The sequence below is a fragment of the Lemur catta genome, chromosome 18, assembly GCF_020740605.2.
Source record: "Lemur catta isolate mLemCat1 chromosome 18, mLemCat1.pri, whole genome shotgun sequence".
Taxonomy (NCBI): Eukaryota; Metazoa; Chordata; class Mammalia; order Primates; family Lemuridae; genus Lemur; species Lemur catta.
Genome location: NC_059145.1, coordinates 27476932 through 27493166, shown reverse-complemented (window position 1 = coordinate 27493166; position 16235 = coordinate 27476932). Strand labels below are relative to the sequence as shown.

Below are 16235 nucleotides of genomic sequence, written 5' to 3'. Positions count from 1 at the left end.
AAGAAAAGGACAGGTGAAGACTAAAAATGCCCTTTCCTGTTCCACTCTACATGTATTTTTTTCTGGAACCAGCCTTATCCTTGTACAGTTGTTTATGTGAATTATTCAATGAATGAGCCTCAGCCAATTTCAAGATGGCTTATATACTCTAGGGTGTAGATTTTAACATCTGCTAAGAAATGCCATGGTTGAAGAACTTACTCAGCCATTTGTATAATCTATTTCCAAATATAGTTATTTCTAATTAATGGTGAACAATGCTAAATTTCCATTTGTCTAGGGTTGTGTTTGCTGAATGCATGTATAATATCTCAGACAAATTTTGACCTAAGCCCAATTCTAAAACTAGATCAGAAATTGCGGTTTTGTAATTCATACAAATTCAGCAGAAGAAGATAAATTGAAATTATTTTATTTCCCTTTTATGATGTTTGAGTATATTTAACATATGTTTATATGGGAGAACTTTTCATCGAGCAACAATTATAGGGAAATGTCTTCTTTCTTTTACTGTAGAGGGATCACAAAAATGGACTTACTGTTAACACTTCTAATTTTTTAGTTCTGTGTCCTGTGATAGTCTTTTCCTTTGGATTTCCATCTCCTGTTCAAAAATAAATAAATAAATAAATGGCAGGTATCTGATTAGCGGCATTTTAAAAATCACACAATTCTAGCATAATCATGTGACATCAGCAATCTGTATCTTACCTGTAATATACTTCATTACTCTGTATGAAAAGAAAATTTGAAAAAATATCAGTTATATTATGCTAACACACGGCAAAAAAATAATTTCATTCAATAGTCAGCACATGACTATTGTCACATTTTCCCTGCCCCAGGAAAAAAGCAATGCTGCATGAGGAATAATAAAATGATCTTCATTAACCATGACCACCCCCTTCACTGCACCACAAATAAACTTTAAGTTAATAAAAATTCATGTCCAACTCTACTTTTGAAGTCATGATATTCTACACTCTGAAGAACTATTTTTGGATGGTGATGAAAACACCTACATTGTCTACCCATTCTTTGGCCTCTCTGCCCAAATCGAAATATACTCAAAACCGGTACAATGTGTGAAAGGGATAACTACACTTATTACCAATTCCTAGGCTAGTTCCTGGCAGTTGTCAAACACCTGTATACAAAACTGCTTGTGTCAAAATAATAAGGGGAGTTGTTTTCTTGTTGGCTCACAAATTTATTCGTTTAAAACATATTCTCATAGAAAATCTATTTCAGATGTTCTAAGGTAAAACCCAATAATATGTTGTTGCTGTTTTTTAAAGAAAGATCCCAACTATGTCCGAGCTAGAGTAGTTTTGGTATCACTGGTGAAAAGGAGCATCGAGTTTTGTCTCTCAAGTATTTTTCTCTGTGCAGCTCAAGAGCAAACAGGCAGAAGCCCTCAGAGTAAAATCACCAAACCCCAATTGATTTTAACTCTTTATATCAGAAACTCAGAAAAAAAAATCACATACTTAGGTATGGGCTTGGAGACTTCCTTGGCCATTTTCTGACAGCATCCCATAGTGTTTCCATATTTCCAAAGCAGGAAACATACCCAGGAGACCAACCCAACAAAGAAAACAGCCATCAGAGTGAAGATGAAAGGAATGTACCAGTCACTGGATTTGTACGTGTTGATAGCTGTGTACATGATGATGAGACCTTTTCTTTGCTGGGAAACATTATTTTAAGTGAATAGAGCATTAGTTTATGTTTTCAGAGAGCATCTGTTTATATACAATAGCATCAGTACAGAGCTGTGGTCCTTTACAGACAGTAGGGTATCAACTCAGACATATGTGTTTTCTTAACACCACAGGTGATAGTAAGGAACACCCTAGTATAGACAAGGCACCAAATTAGGAATGTGAAGACTTGAATCGTATGTAATGACTGCTCTGTGATCTTAAACAAACCATTTCTCCTCTTTGCCCTCAGTTTTCTCATCTGTAAAATCAAGGGTTTTCACTAGGTGGTATCTGAGGTCCTTTTAGGCTTGTATGCCCCTATTATCCATTCTACAAACAATTCAACCTTTTGTGCAGCTTAAGAGAACAGAGTTCTTGAAAACCAGATATTCTGGTGGGTAGATTTGCCATCCATTTTTTAATATTTCTATTTTAAAGGATAGAAGACAACAAAATACACTAACCATAAAGTCTACTGAACAGATTTTATCCATGGGTGATTCAGAAGCCATTCTAGAATTCTACAGAGGATTTGCATATCTATTTTTTAAATAACAAAGTACTAGAGAGTCTGCTAAACTTCATAAACTTCATGAATTGAAGATTAGATGAATTGATGAATATAAACTATCCAGTACAGTGCCTTGCACATGGTAAGTGCCCATCACTATGAATAGCATGGCTACAAAGAAAAATCTATAATAGTGCCCATTTGTAAAGATTTTTAATTGATAAAATTCATTGAACATGGTGGGCAGGACTTTCAGATCATTCAGATGTAATTAGTTGCTTAGCAGTTCTCTATGTACCACCTGCAATTGTCACAAACTTTCTCTCACCCACACAGTTTATACTCAGAGATGCACGCTCTAAAATGTGGTCCAGTGGCTGGATAGGGCAGTACTCAATTGGAAAGGCATATGGGTGAAGGTGCTGCCTTGAGTAGCCTTTTAGCCTTTCTAGATGAAATTTGAATTTACAGTAGAATATTTCCCACACAGAGACCCAAATTAAATTCCATAACTCTTTACTTCAGAGCTGGTGGTTGGAGGAGGTGGCATATTGGCTCTTATCACATAAATATCTATAATAGCAGTGCCTGTCCTAGGCTTGGTGGATTTGCCATATTTCAGGTTGTCATCAATTATATGCACCACAAGATGGTACTGCCGTGGAAGTTCAGCTCTAGATTCAAAGTTAAAAGGATTCTTCACAATTAATTTTGGAGTATTTGAACCTCGAGTTGGGTCAAATCCAAAATGATGGTTCTCATTTCCTTTAAAAGAAATAATTGAAAAGTTAGAATTATTTTGAGACATAGTGAAAGGTTTTCTCAAACTACCTTAAATTGCTATTAAAACACAGTAGGCATAAACAAATAAAGTTTTCATGGTACTCTAAATTCCTATTACCTATACATGGCTTATAATAAAATTAAGATTAAGTGAGTAAGAAATTCAATTGGTTAGGAAGAAATGTTTTAAAGGTTAAGATCATGAATCTGATTCCCATATGTGGCTAGCAAGCTTCACACTATTATCCAATTATTCTAATTGCTTCTCCTTCCTTTGTCTTCCACTCGGAGTAATTTGATTTGCACCTTCAACTTAGTCTAGATTCATATCAAATGAGCCAGTTGGACCACAAATATCTATCAAGTCTCTACTAAGTTTAGTCCTCTCTATGGCCCTGGAGACACTATTGTAAACAAGATGCACATGGTCCCTACCTTCATGGAGCTTATCATCTATTGAGGGTAGGTGACATCAAGCTAATCTTTATAATTAATTGGCAATGTTTTTACTGATTCCTATGCTTCTATTATTTCAGATACATGACAGCAGGTCTGGCCTCCATACTTTAAATAGGCCTCCTTGTTATGCTGTCTCATGATACCCAGTCATTTTCCTTTATAGAAATTTTCACAATTTATAATTTTATAATTGTTGGTGTTACTACTAGTGTAGTAAACAATGAGTGCCATGAATATAAGATCCCTGTCTTATATACTTTTGTGTACCCATTTCCTAGCACAGTGCCTGACACATAGGTGGTCTCCAATAAATGCCTCCCATAAAGGACAAGATGATGACTAAAGTTGATATGGATCTTTGTAAACCCAACAATAACACAGTTGAAAATATGTATCCTAGTAAATCTGTGTTAATAGCATCAGATGGAAAGGTGGCTGCTGTTGTCCAGCACCACGGACAGCACACTTAGTTCCATGTAACTTAACCTTCAACGTTTCCCATGTAGGTCTAAAGTCTCTTTGCTGTCAAAGCATCTGCGAAATCACTAATATTTCCATTACAGGAGGAATTAAATTGGATATGTGGAAGTAAAAATGATGCCTTGAGGAAACAATGCTATAGATATTAAATAGTTTATCCTTTATAAACATAGTCATTTCTAAGGTTATATATTATGTCTAACAGGGTATAACTGTCAAGTTGATACATGCTCATGATTAAAAGAAATAATGAAATAATCCACCAGAAACCATCTCAAAGCGCATTTCAAAATCTTGTGAGTCTCTGTCGTGGCAGTTTAGTTTGAAGCCATTGACGTTTGTCCCAACAACAACATTGTCAAAAATGACTGCCTTAGATAGAGAGGGTGTGCAGACAGGTGCTTCATCATTCTCATCTTCGATGTCAACAGTGACCTGTCAGCCATGGGGGAAGAAGAAACATCACATCCACGTCATATGGTTATTTATACACAAAATCACAAGTAAGTGTCTGCATAGATATGATAGATCCTTTGGAATTATTAAATAAAAAGCCTAGAATTTTGAGTTTGAAGAAATGTTCTTGTGAATTTGGGTTCTGGCTGTCAATCAACTAGTCAGTGGCTAATTATTCCTGGGTCAACTGTGACATTCAGTGTAGCCATTAGGGAGAGCTTTGGGCCCATTAGAAGAGCTGTGGAAAGCTCACAAATTATGTAAATGATAAGAAAAGGAAAGCTGGAGAATGCAGCCACTAAAAATTGTAATCCCTTGAACCTTTTAAATATCTGTGCTTTATGGCAAACATATCCTGAGTTTGCTTTCTCTTTCTCAACCTAATGGCCTCCTCTGCACTATTCTCTCAAGCACAATATATTTTTTGGTAGCAATATGATTATTTCAAAGTATGTTCTGACTTTAATTAGGGGATATTATCAACCTTTTCTTAATTAAAATACCATAAACCAAGAAACTATGATTTACATGGAAAAAGATCAAAATATCAAGAATTTTTAAATGTCAGTAATCAAATACCAGTCAGTCTAAAAAGGTTATCTGCCTCCCTCTTAGATGACTAATAACTTTCTCAACAGCACTTGCAGAAAAACCCCTGGTGTGCCCATATTTGCACATATTATCTTTTTTAAATGTTTTCTGTAATGTTTTAACAACACAGCTAATTTCTTGGGGAACAGTTTATTCTTTAATGCTATTTCTGTAGATTCAATATAGCTATGTGTCCTACTTAATATGTGAGATATTTTTATATATTAAGTAAATAAATATCAAGGAGACTTCTGTGATATAATGGAAAAGGCACTGGACTTGGAATCAGAAATCTTCAGTGGCATGATCATAGCTCACTGAAACCTCAAACTCCTGGGTTCAAGAGATCCTCCCACCTCGACCCCTCAAGTAGCTAGAACTACAGGCATGCACCACCGAGCCTGGCTAATTTTTTATGATTATTATTATTTTTTGTACAGAGTCTCACTCTATATTGCCCAGGCTGGTCTCAAACTCCTGGCCTCAAGTGATCCTCCTGCCTCACCCTCCCAAAGTATGGGATTATAGGCATGAGCCACCACACCCCACCAGAATCAGAAATTTTTATTAAAACCCTGGACCTGTCACTTGCTAGCTCCTTTACTTGGTACAAGTGACTTAACCTTGCTTTCCTCATCTGCAAAATGGAGATCTCAATCCCTACTTTCCTAGGACTATTAGGAGGATAAATTTATCCATTCAGTGAATATTTATTGAACATTTACTATATGTAAAACACTGATCTAGAGACAGAAGCTACAATGGTGAACCAAAGTCCCTGACCTATTATAATTTATATAGTAGTGGGGGAGGTACAGCAGTAAATATAGTTACAAGTAAATATATTAGACAATGCCACATAGTAATTGGTGCTATGCAGATTAAGAAGATAAGAACAGCTGATGAAACTACTTCAAAAGACTGTTTAGTGAAGGCCTCTCTTCTGTGACCTACTCTCCTAGTTCCTTTCCATCCCCCCATGTTTGAAACATGTCCTTAAGCAAGTATGTAAACTCACAGCATATGTAGTGTTTGGTTGTGCCATTTTTATTTGCATAAATTATATTTTGCTATAGATCTTTCCTGTTTCCTACTTTTCTTACCTAGTGCCATATATGCTCTTTCCATGTTGCTGTTTGTAGAGCCAGTTAGCTATTTCTCCTTAATTCTTCATATCCCATAGTATGTACCTACCATATTTTACTTATTCATTTCCCTAATGATGAGCACATATGGATTGCTTTGAATTCTCACCATTACACACAGTGTAAAAGACCCTTATGAACAAGTTCCATTTGGGCAGAGATATGATTAAAGTGAAAGTGTGAGCTGATGATGAAAAAGCATTACAGTCTTGGGCAAAGATCCTGTGGTACAAACACTCTTGGGGTGTTGGAGGAAAAGCAAGAAGTTCATGTGGCTAGGTTGAAGTAAATAAGAGAGAGAGAGCTAGAGTTAAAGATAAAGAGGAAGCCAAGTCCCAGATCACACTGGGCACTGCAGACTTTGGAAATGGCATCGGGGCTTAGCTAAACATGATGGGAAGCCAATGGAGAATTTGAAGGAAGAAGACTATTTATCTTATTAACAGGTCACTCTGGGTACCGTGTGAAGAGTAGACTGTAGAGGGCACAGTAGAAACGGGGCTGCTAGTCAGAGGCTGCTACACTGGACCGGGTAAGCGATGATGGTGGCATAGCCAGGGTGTGAGCAGGAGGTGAGTAAGAAGTAGAAGGATTCAGGGTATATTTTCAAAGTAGAGAGGACAGAAACTGCTGCTCGATTAGAGAGATAACTAGGGCACACGACAGTGATAAAGTGCCCAGACTTAATCCTTCTACCTCCTTCAGCTGGGTAACCTTGAATAAATTACTTAACTTCTAAGCCTTGGCAATATAATTTGTCCATCTATAAAATGGAGTATCAGTAATTACTGCATGGGATGGGATTGAGCCCTAGATAAGTAAAGGCATGTTGTGGGACCTGGCCCTTATTAGGTTCTCAAAAAAGAGTGGATGATCATGAAGGTGATGATGATGATGACAGTGATGGATTCTCGAACTCTAAAGTCTGAAGACTTATCTCCCTTTTCTGAATTTGAAAATAAAATTTATATATATATCATCAATTTGGAACTTGCTATATACTATTTAATTTTTAAGATGTTAAAATTTTTAAGCTCCCTGAAGGCATATATAGTGTCTTACACTTCTTTGCAATCCAGGATGTTGTATATAGAGCAAACAATCAATAAATATTCACGGAAGGAAAAAAAGAATGAACAAGCTCCTGCTTTATCTTCAAGCATGGCATAAATTCTTTTTATAAGGAATGAGTCACTTGAATTTTTATTATTATTAATTCTGCTTTCACCTCTTCTCATTTGTAATAGTGAATGATAATTGCAAATGGTGTCATCCTATACTGTTTTGGGAGTTCATAAATGTCTCCGGGAAAAACTGCCACAAGTCCCTAGGTCTAAAGATCACTGTCATGAGTATCATCCTGAGACAACCAAGCCACATAACCTTGTCCTCACAACTATAGCTCAGTCTCTACGAAAGTCACTCTAATTGTTGATGCAAATGAGTCCGATGTTTCCTCACTATGACACACTCAGGAAATCTATTAACCACATGAGCAGCAAGCCAGGGGACTCTGTACAGTAGGAGGAAATGGCAGTGAATTATCAGGCCAGATGGGAACCTTATAATTCTGTTTCTTTTCCAATGACAAAACCTTAAAGTCATTAATAACACACAGCACATCATCAATACAGTAGTATTCACTCTTGATATCTCAAGAGTCCTTTGACATTGTTAACATGATTTAGAGGGCCATCGTTTCCCCCATTTTGAGGCCAATAGAAAGTCCCTTGGTTAACTACCTTGATTATAAACATCATCTCTCAGGGAGAGGTAGCCTGTATTTGAGTCCAGTTCTATGAACCTTATGAGTAAATCAGATAAATTTTCTAAACTCTGTGCCTCAGTTTCCTCACCTGTAGGGTGAAATGATTAGAGTGTAACATTGCCTACCTAGAAAGTTTAAGGTGAGGATTGACTATGTCAATAAATATAATGTGCCTAGAACAGGAACTGGCACATGGTAAGTACTAGATGAATATTTGATATTATTATAAGTTTATTAATCTCATGAGAATGAGAGAAGTTAGCAAGGTCTTTAGTTTTCAGACAAGGCTCAAGCTTAGCATATGTAGAAGTTATGGAATGCTTGGGATGTAGGAGAAACGAATAAGTTTCTTCATTCTCCATTGGTGCTACTGTTTGACCAGTCCAATTGTAATAAATTAGAATTTAGTTGATGATCTCTATAACATCAAAACCTGAGTCTCTCTACTCACCGTGGTCATTGCTGTACGAGGGTGAAATCTGTCACAGTCCACAGCTTCCACAGTGAGGTTGTACTGCTTCACAGACTCATAGTCTGGTTGTGTGGTAAGCTCAATCATCCCAGAGAGAGGGTGAATCCAGAATCTTTGTATAACCTCAATGTCTCCACTGGTTATTTTGTACGTCACACAGTTTGGTGGGTGGTCTTCATCAATGGCAGTCACTCTTCCAACTTTGTAGAAAGCTGCCAATATCATTTTATAAGGTTCATCCTTATCAGGCAGATACATTTCTCTAAAAAACTTAGCATGTCTTTGCTTTCCAAATAGTATCATAGTTTCTTAAAGGGTCAGTCTGAATCCTTTCAGACAGTGAAATGCATTTGAAGACCCCAACTCTACATAATAGGAGATAAATTTAGAGAAAGTCCTCCACCACTTTAAACCACATGCCATGTGTCAAATAACATGAGTTAATAATAACTTTATAATAATAATAATTAGCTTACATGTGCTGCACACATTTTCTACCAGGCATTATGCTAAGATTAGCATCAGAGAATGGTTCACAGCACAGACTCTGAAACCAGACTGCCTAGGTTCCAAATGTCAGCTCTGTCACTTACTGGTGTAACTTACTGGAAAATTCTGTAACCTCTCTGGGCCTCATATCCCTTATCTGCAAACTAGACATAATAACAGTATCTGCCATAGAAGGTTGTGAGGCTTGGATGAGTTAAAATGTATAAAGCACTTAGAATAATGCCTGGTACATGGTAAAGGCTAAATAAGAACTAGCTCTCATTTATACACATCATATCATTGAATCCCCTCTCAACAACCTTTTGATATATGTACTATTACTGTCCCCACTTTACAGATAAGGAAATTAGGTCCAGTGGTATTAAGTAACTTACCCAAGGTCACAGAGCCAGTAGTGGTAGAGTCAGGATGCAAATCTGTGTCTGCTGGTTCTACAGCCCACATTTTTTAGATCACTTTGCTATAATTCCAGTGTGTAGTACCCCCAAATAATCTCTTAGGAGAAGAGTGGGTGCGGTTTATTGGCTGCATAATTCACAGACCCAAATTCTCTACCCTTCCCCTCTTCATGCTCTTCTCCATGCAACCTTATAGTGCCCCCCACTCTGACGTGAGGCTCAGCCATGTCACTTAACTTTGGCCAATGGGATCTTAGCAAACCTGATGCAAGCAGAAGCACCTGTGTGGTTAGGCTTGCCTTTCTTTTGCACGTCTACCTTTGTCCCGAGAACATGCTTGGGCTAGTCTGTTGAAAGATGAGAGGGGTGAAATCCTCCCAGTCACCCCAGCCAAAGCCAAAATAGATCAGCTGAAAGCCAGGCAACTCTCAGAATTTGGAGCAAGCCCAGCCAAGACCAGAGGGGCAGAGTCCAGCCAATTCTTGGGCTCATAGGCTAAATAAATGTGTGTTATTGTCTTGCTCTTCTTACGGGTTTTATCACACAGCATACTTACAGCAATAGGTAACTAGTGTGACAGGTTTATCCTTTCATCATTTTCTGCCTGAACTATAAACTGCAGTGCAGATACCTCACCTCCACTATTTAGTGAAATACCACCATACAATGTTCGGCTCAGCAACATATATACAGGTTGCTAATAATAAAGAATGATAGGCCGGGCACGGAGGCTCACGCCTGTAATCCTAGCACTCTGGGAGGCCGAGGTGGGCGGATCGTTTGAGCTCAGGAGTTCGAGACCAGCCTGAGCAAGAGTGAGACCCCGTCTCTACTAAAAATAGAAAGAAACTAGCTGGACAACTAAAAATATATAGAAAAAATTAGCCGGGTATGGTAGCACATGCCTGTAGTCCCAGCTACTCGGGAGGCTGAGGCAGAAGGATCACTTGAGCCCAGGAGTTTGAGGCACTCTAGCCCAGGCAACAGAGAGAGACTCTGTCTCAAAAAAATACATATATAAAAAAAAAGATACATGAAAAGAATGATAAATTATGGTGAAGCAATCATTCCATGTGCTGTCCCCACCACTTTCAACCTCACAGGATTTCTTTCTCTATTTGCATCCTCCTTTACCAAGTTTCATTAGTCTCTGATAATGTATTATTTATAAAATAGGCAATGAACACAGCTCATAATTCCAAGAACAGAGAACCACATACATGAAAAAGAATGTGTTTCATTTGGCAGAATCAGAATGTAAAGAGTTCAGCCTATCATTTATATAAAAGCATCATTATTAAAAGAAAAATGTCACAACTGACACAAGACCACCTGAAATAGATTTGGGGTAAAATTGCCATCTCTGTCATATAGTCCTGGGCAAAGATGGTGTCGTTTTCACATGTAACACCTGGTTAAGTATAATGGGAAGCTTATTCTCATTTATGTAGGTATAAAATTAACCTTTCAATAAAAACGAAAAGCTATCTTGAGCATCTTTAGCTGAAATTTAAAACAGAGTAATTATGAAATTATAACTCTGCCAAATTTCCTCATCAAAACTATTGGAAATGAAATGTGTTTTGCCTTGTGACTTGCAACCTAGTGTGATTTAATTTTCATGTATTTTCTTTAAATAATTTCTGATAAAGGAATTTTTTTTGCCTATTCCTATCCCCCTCCAGAAGCTTTTTGTCGATTCATCACATACCATTAGAAAAGAAAATTTTTTTCTTTAAATAGTACAGATTCCCATAATTTTCTTAAGGGAAAAAAAAATCTCATGTACTACTAAAGATATACTTCAATTCTCTGTGCTAATCAACACAGCATGAAAAAAGACTTCCACATTAATGGATTTTTAAAATGTCCTCAAGGTCTGTAGCCTAAATGTTTGATATTGTGAGAGAAGTTTGTTCATAGAGTAGTTTTAACTTTCCAGTTTCCTCCTTTAAAGCAAATTGCCACTGGGTTATGAAGATTTTGTCTCCTGTGATGGACTTCTCAAAGAACCACCTCTACCCTAATTTTATTCAGCTTATGTACACTGGTCAGGAAAACTAAGGAATAGTTAAAAAAGAAAAAAATAGCAAGAAAAAAGTTCTGGCACATTATACATTATAAGTACTCAGTAAATGTTAGGGGCTGTGGCTGTTTTAGCATGAGTCATGTAGTTAACACACTATAATTATCAGCCAATCGTCATCTTAACTCTAAGAAATAGTGTAATCTTCATTTTACTGTTGGGAACTCAAAGGCTCATAGAGATTATGTGACTTGTCTGGAGTTATTTAACTAGCAGTAGGAGAGACAGATTTTAATCCAGTTCTACTTGACTCCAGCACTCATAGTCTTTCTGCTACATCATTGTGTTCCCTTTGGAAGACCTAGAAGTCCTCTGTCTGGTACAGTAGACAACTATTTGGAGAATGGTACACATAGACATGACTCATTTATCTCATTGTATGAATTCTCAGAACTTGTGGCCTCAGTCATCAAAATCCATCCAAGACAAGCATCCTGGAATATGAAACAGAGAACTGAACCAGGAATTTGGAAGTCTGCATTTAGCTATCATCTCGGCTACTCACTAGCTGTGTGACTTTGAATAAACCCATTTCTCTCTCCCATCCCAATTTTCTTGTAGTAAGATAAAGAGGTTGAAACTTTCAGCCCTTCCACACTGACAGTGCTATGACTGAAAGTTCTCAATCCTTCTTCTCAGGCATCAAGAAAGTACTAAATTGTGCTTGAGAAAACATAGAAGTGCTTAATACATTTAGAGAGTTTTACCTTCAAAACATAAAATTACATTTCAGGAAAACTTCAGTTAGTTGGAAAAGAAACTGACATGAAACACTTGATTCCTCTAAAATGGCATTTTTAAAAATGCCAGTCTCAAAAGGCAAAACTAAAAAAAAAAAAAAATGCAAAACTATGGAGGCAGTAAAAAGATCACTGGTTGCTAGGGATGAGGGGGAAGGGAAGGATGGAAAGGCAGAGCACAGATGATTTTTAGGGCAGTGAAACTACCCTGCATGATACTAGAGCGGTGGAAACATGCCATTTTATATTTGTCCAAACCCATAGAATGTACAACACCATGAGTGAACCCCAGCGTAAACTGTGGTCTTTGGGTGATAACGGTATGTCCATGTAGATTCATCAATTGTTACAAATGTCCTACTTTGGTGGGAGCTATTGATAATGGGGGAAATGAAGCACGTGTGGGGACAGGGAGTATAAGGGAAATCTCTGTGCCAACTGCTCAATTTTTTTGTGAACCTAAAACTGCTCTAAAAAAATAAAGTCTATTTTTTTAAATACCAGTCTCTATTTTAAAATCATGACTCATTGTTGTTAACTTTGATAACCTGAAAAAGGCTATGTGTTTTTTCCCCCAGGGACCCTCAAAGCCCATGCTCAGATACTCTGCTCCAGATTTACAGCAAGACAGGTAATGATTAGATGATTGTGAACTATTTAACTTCTGACCCACGCTAATGCTCCTTTAACACTAGAACTCCCTGGAGATAGGAGATTACACTATTAACCACCACAGAGAACTGAGAGAATATGAAAAAGGGAAAGAAGTTATTGTACTGAGGCTTTATTACCCAAAAATCAATACTGAGTACTTCCAAAATGATAGCAGAAGCCCATGGCTGGGGGGAGCACGGGGAACCAGAATTCTGTTTACAATAAATTCAATTTATATGCAACTCTTCTGGAATTGTCTGGTCATATATTGTAAGATCCGACAGTGTTATATTCCAGAATCAGAATATAAAAAGGTGTGTGTTTATTTTGCAGAGAGGTTAAGAACTTGTCCAAAGCTGCACGGGGAGGCAAACGAAGAACCAGAATCCACATACATGGTTTTTTTATTTCCCTCAATATTTGCAGCTATGCCAAGGAAATAAACTAGTTTAAAGTAGCATGAGTTCCACCCAGTGATGTGCTGGCAAATATTTAACAACCAGTTCTCTGGAAAAAAGTGGAGTGTGTGTGTGTGTGTGTGTGTGTGTGTGTGTGTGTGCATACATATTCACATGAATACATAAGTTTGTTACAAATTTTACTGATATACATGTAGCATAAAATTTATAAATAGTAGCAAAATATATAATATTCTTTATTATAAATTTCCATGTAGACAATTGATTCTCACAGAATGCCTTCATGGATTTTTGCCAGGCTGTTCTATCCATCACCACACCATGATTGCAGCTGACAAATAAGTAGTGCCAACATGAATGTTAGTTGATATTTTCCTTTATTTTAAAGAGTAAGGTGAAAGTGAAGCCATGTTGGAACTTCACTAGTTCATCAATGATAGGAATAAATTCTTTGCTGAAGTGGACAATAGTTTTTGATGGCTAGAAGACTATTTCCACAATTTTTGTGCTACTCAACAATAACAACCTCCGATACAGCAGACTTTTAAGTTTAATCTGCATTATTAACATTTTCTCTATCACTTTCTTAAGTCAAGATAATTTTTTTAAAAACAATGAATCAACCCCTGATATGCAGTGTTTGCTGATTTCCGTGGTATAAATACTCCCACTATTTCCACCAAGAAGTTGGAAAGAGACAAACAGCAGTACACCATTATGTATATGGAATTTCACTATGCAGATCCAATAGATATAAATCACCTCAAAGGCACAGGTAACAGTAAAATGTAGTAACATAATTCAGAAGTGCTGAGTTTTATTTATTAATTTTGTTTTTAATATAATTTATGTAACTAAGTTTATATTGTTATTTTTAATAATGACTATCATTAATAATCAGGTCACAAAATTCCTGAAAATTTAACAATTGGCTCTTATAAGCTAGTATTATTCAACTCCAGACCACAACTGGTTCCATGTGTCCCTTGAAGTATTCAAGTCAAGTCTGAAGGAGATGCTGAGAAAAGGATGTGTTCCTCTTTTGGACACAGAAGATGCAAGTATTATCTCTGCTGTCCCTTTCAAATCTAATGTTTCTTGGTCTATGTTAACAAATAGATCCTACTTCATATGTAATTCATGGCTGAGATAGGACCCTGACCAAGATCTTGACTCTGTACCCAAAATCTTGACCCCAGATATTTGCAGGATTAAATTGCATTGGCAATGACCACGTCACTTCTACCTTCTTTACACTTAGACCTAGTTTGGAGGCAAGGTGGAAGAGAAATGGGACAAAATTAACATTGTGTGTTTTTCCATTACAAAAGTCCTAGACCTGACATCAAATTTCAAGGGACCCTTTGGGGAACAGTCAGGATGAGAGACTGAGGGCACTGCCAATGAAAAGTAACTTATTCTCTGAACATCTGGAAACCTGAAATGCTCCCTCATTTGCTTGTATTTTGTAAACTCACGTGCTTTTTTCCATTGGCCACTCATGTTTTAACACCACAGCTGTGAGGGATCTCTTACCTCCTGACGTTTCCGGAACGGAGAATGAGTAGTGCACAGCTTCAAATTCAGGGCTGAAATCATTGGCAGGAGCAATCTCCACAATGATCGTCACAGTTACTGTAAAATTGAGCCATGAATAAATGCTTTGTTGTTGTAGTTTTGTTCTGCAGATGAGCTAAAAGTACCCCCAGGAACAGGCTTAGCAAAGGACTTGGAAACTATGACAGGATTCTCTCTGCTCCCGACGGATCTCTGTTCCCAGACTCTATGTTCTCAAGGAAACCAAATGAATCCTAGGTGCTAGCCAAAGCAATTTGGTCAAAAACACATAATGTATGAATGTTGTATTTCATTTTGTACAACAGAGATATGTATGTATCTATATATCATTTATAAATATATCATTATACATTTCACATAAGAGACTTTATTGTATTTTTCATGGGTACAATCTCCCCTATTAGAGAGTTTGTTGAGATGTCACTCTCAACCTAGCAAATGACATTCTATATTCTGCTTTTAATATATATCCTAGGAAAAGGAATGGAAAGAGACTAAGAAAACCCATATTCAAGGCTTAGCCTTAACATATACAGTCGTCCCTAGGTATATGAGGGGGATTGGCTCCAGAACCCCAGTGTATACCAAAATCCACACATACTCAAGTCCCCCAGTCAGCCCCGCAGAACCCATAGACACAAAAAGTCAGCCCTCCCTATACATGGATTTTGCATCTGATGAATACTGTATTTTGGATCTGCATTTGTTTGAAAAAACCTGTGTATAAATGACCCTTGCAGTTCAAATCCATGTTGTTCAAGGGCGAACTGTACTCTGAAGCCTTGAACTAGCTTAATTTCTCAGAAGCCCAGTTTTCTCAAGCAAAAAAAAAAAAAAAAAAAAACAAGAGGAATAACATCAGTTTCAATCTCCTACATCACAGTGTGGATTTGAAGACAAAATGAGATCATGCCCAAGAAGGTATTTTCAAACCATAAAAGGTTAACTGAAAAGTAGTTATTACATTTTATTCACCACAACCAGATGTTTGTATATTGTGTGTTATAGAAAAGGAACTGTATTTCAGACCAACAAGCTCAAATTAGCTTTGAAAAGAGAGTTGTCAAAAAGAAGGAATTTGATGTCCCAACATAAAAGCAAGTAATTTGCAAACAGGGAAAATTTTTTTAATGAAAGTAAAGTAATAGTTAACATTTAATGTGGAAGGCACTGACTTGGCATTCGTATTTTTGTGCCAATTTCACAAGCAAGAAAACTGAGGTTCACAGGGTTAAGTTCTTGACCAAAGGTCACAAAGCTAAGTCTCATCTGCTACTACCTCCCAAAATATCTTCTCTGAGATGTTAAATGTGTCAAATGTAAAATCCTAAGTTAAACAAAAATAAAAATATTTCTTTGTGGCAAGATTTCTTAGTGTTTCTAATATATCATTATATGTTTTGAATCTCCAGATACATATTGCTCCCCAAACTTATTTGATCACAGAATTCTTCTTTAGTAGATTATCTTGCAAAATTC

General features: G+C 37.0%; 1 protein-coding gene across 4 annotated transcripts in view; it reads right to left on the bottom strand.

Annotated features, from left to right (window-relative positions):
• The window catches only part of LOC123623516 (cadherin-related family member 3-like), a 63617-nt gene that overhangs the window by 6281 nt on the left and 41101 nt on the right, over positions 1–16235 (bottom strand). For 3 of the 4 annotated variants that reach the window (XM_045530704.1, XM_045530705.1, XM_045530706.1), the window contains 7 exons: positions 14715–14813; positions 8351–8583; positions 4203–4374; positions 2738–2982; positions 1491–1690; positions 712–731; positions 540–604 (listed from right to left, as the gene is read on the bottom strand). In XM_045530704.1, coding sequence (XP_045386660.1) covers positions 540–604; positions 712–731; positions 1491–1690; positions 2738–2982; positions 4203–4374; positions 8351–8583; positions 14715–14813 — 1034 coding nt within the window. The remainder of the gene's footprint in view (positions 1–539; positions 605–711; positions 732–1490; positions 1691–2737; positions 2983–4202; positions 4375–8350; positions 8584–14714; positions 14814–16235) is intronic. The other variant, XR_006729871.1, reaches the window with a different exon arrangement.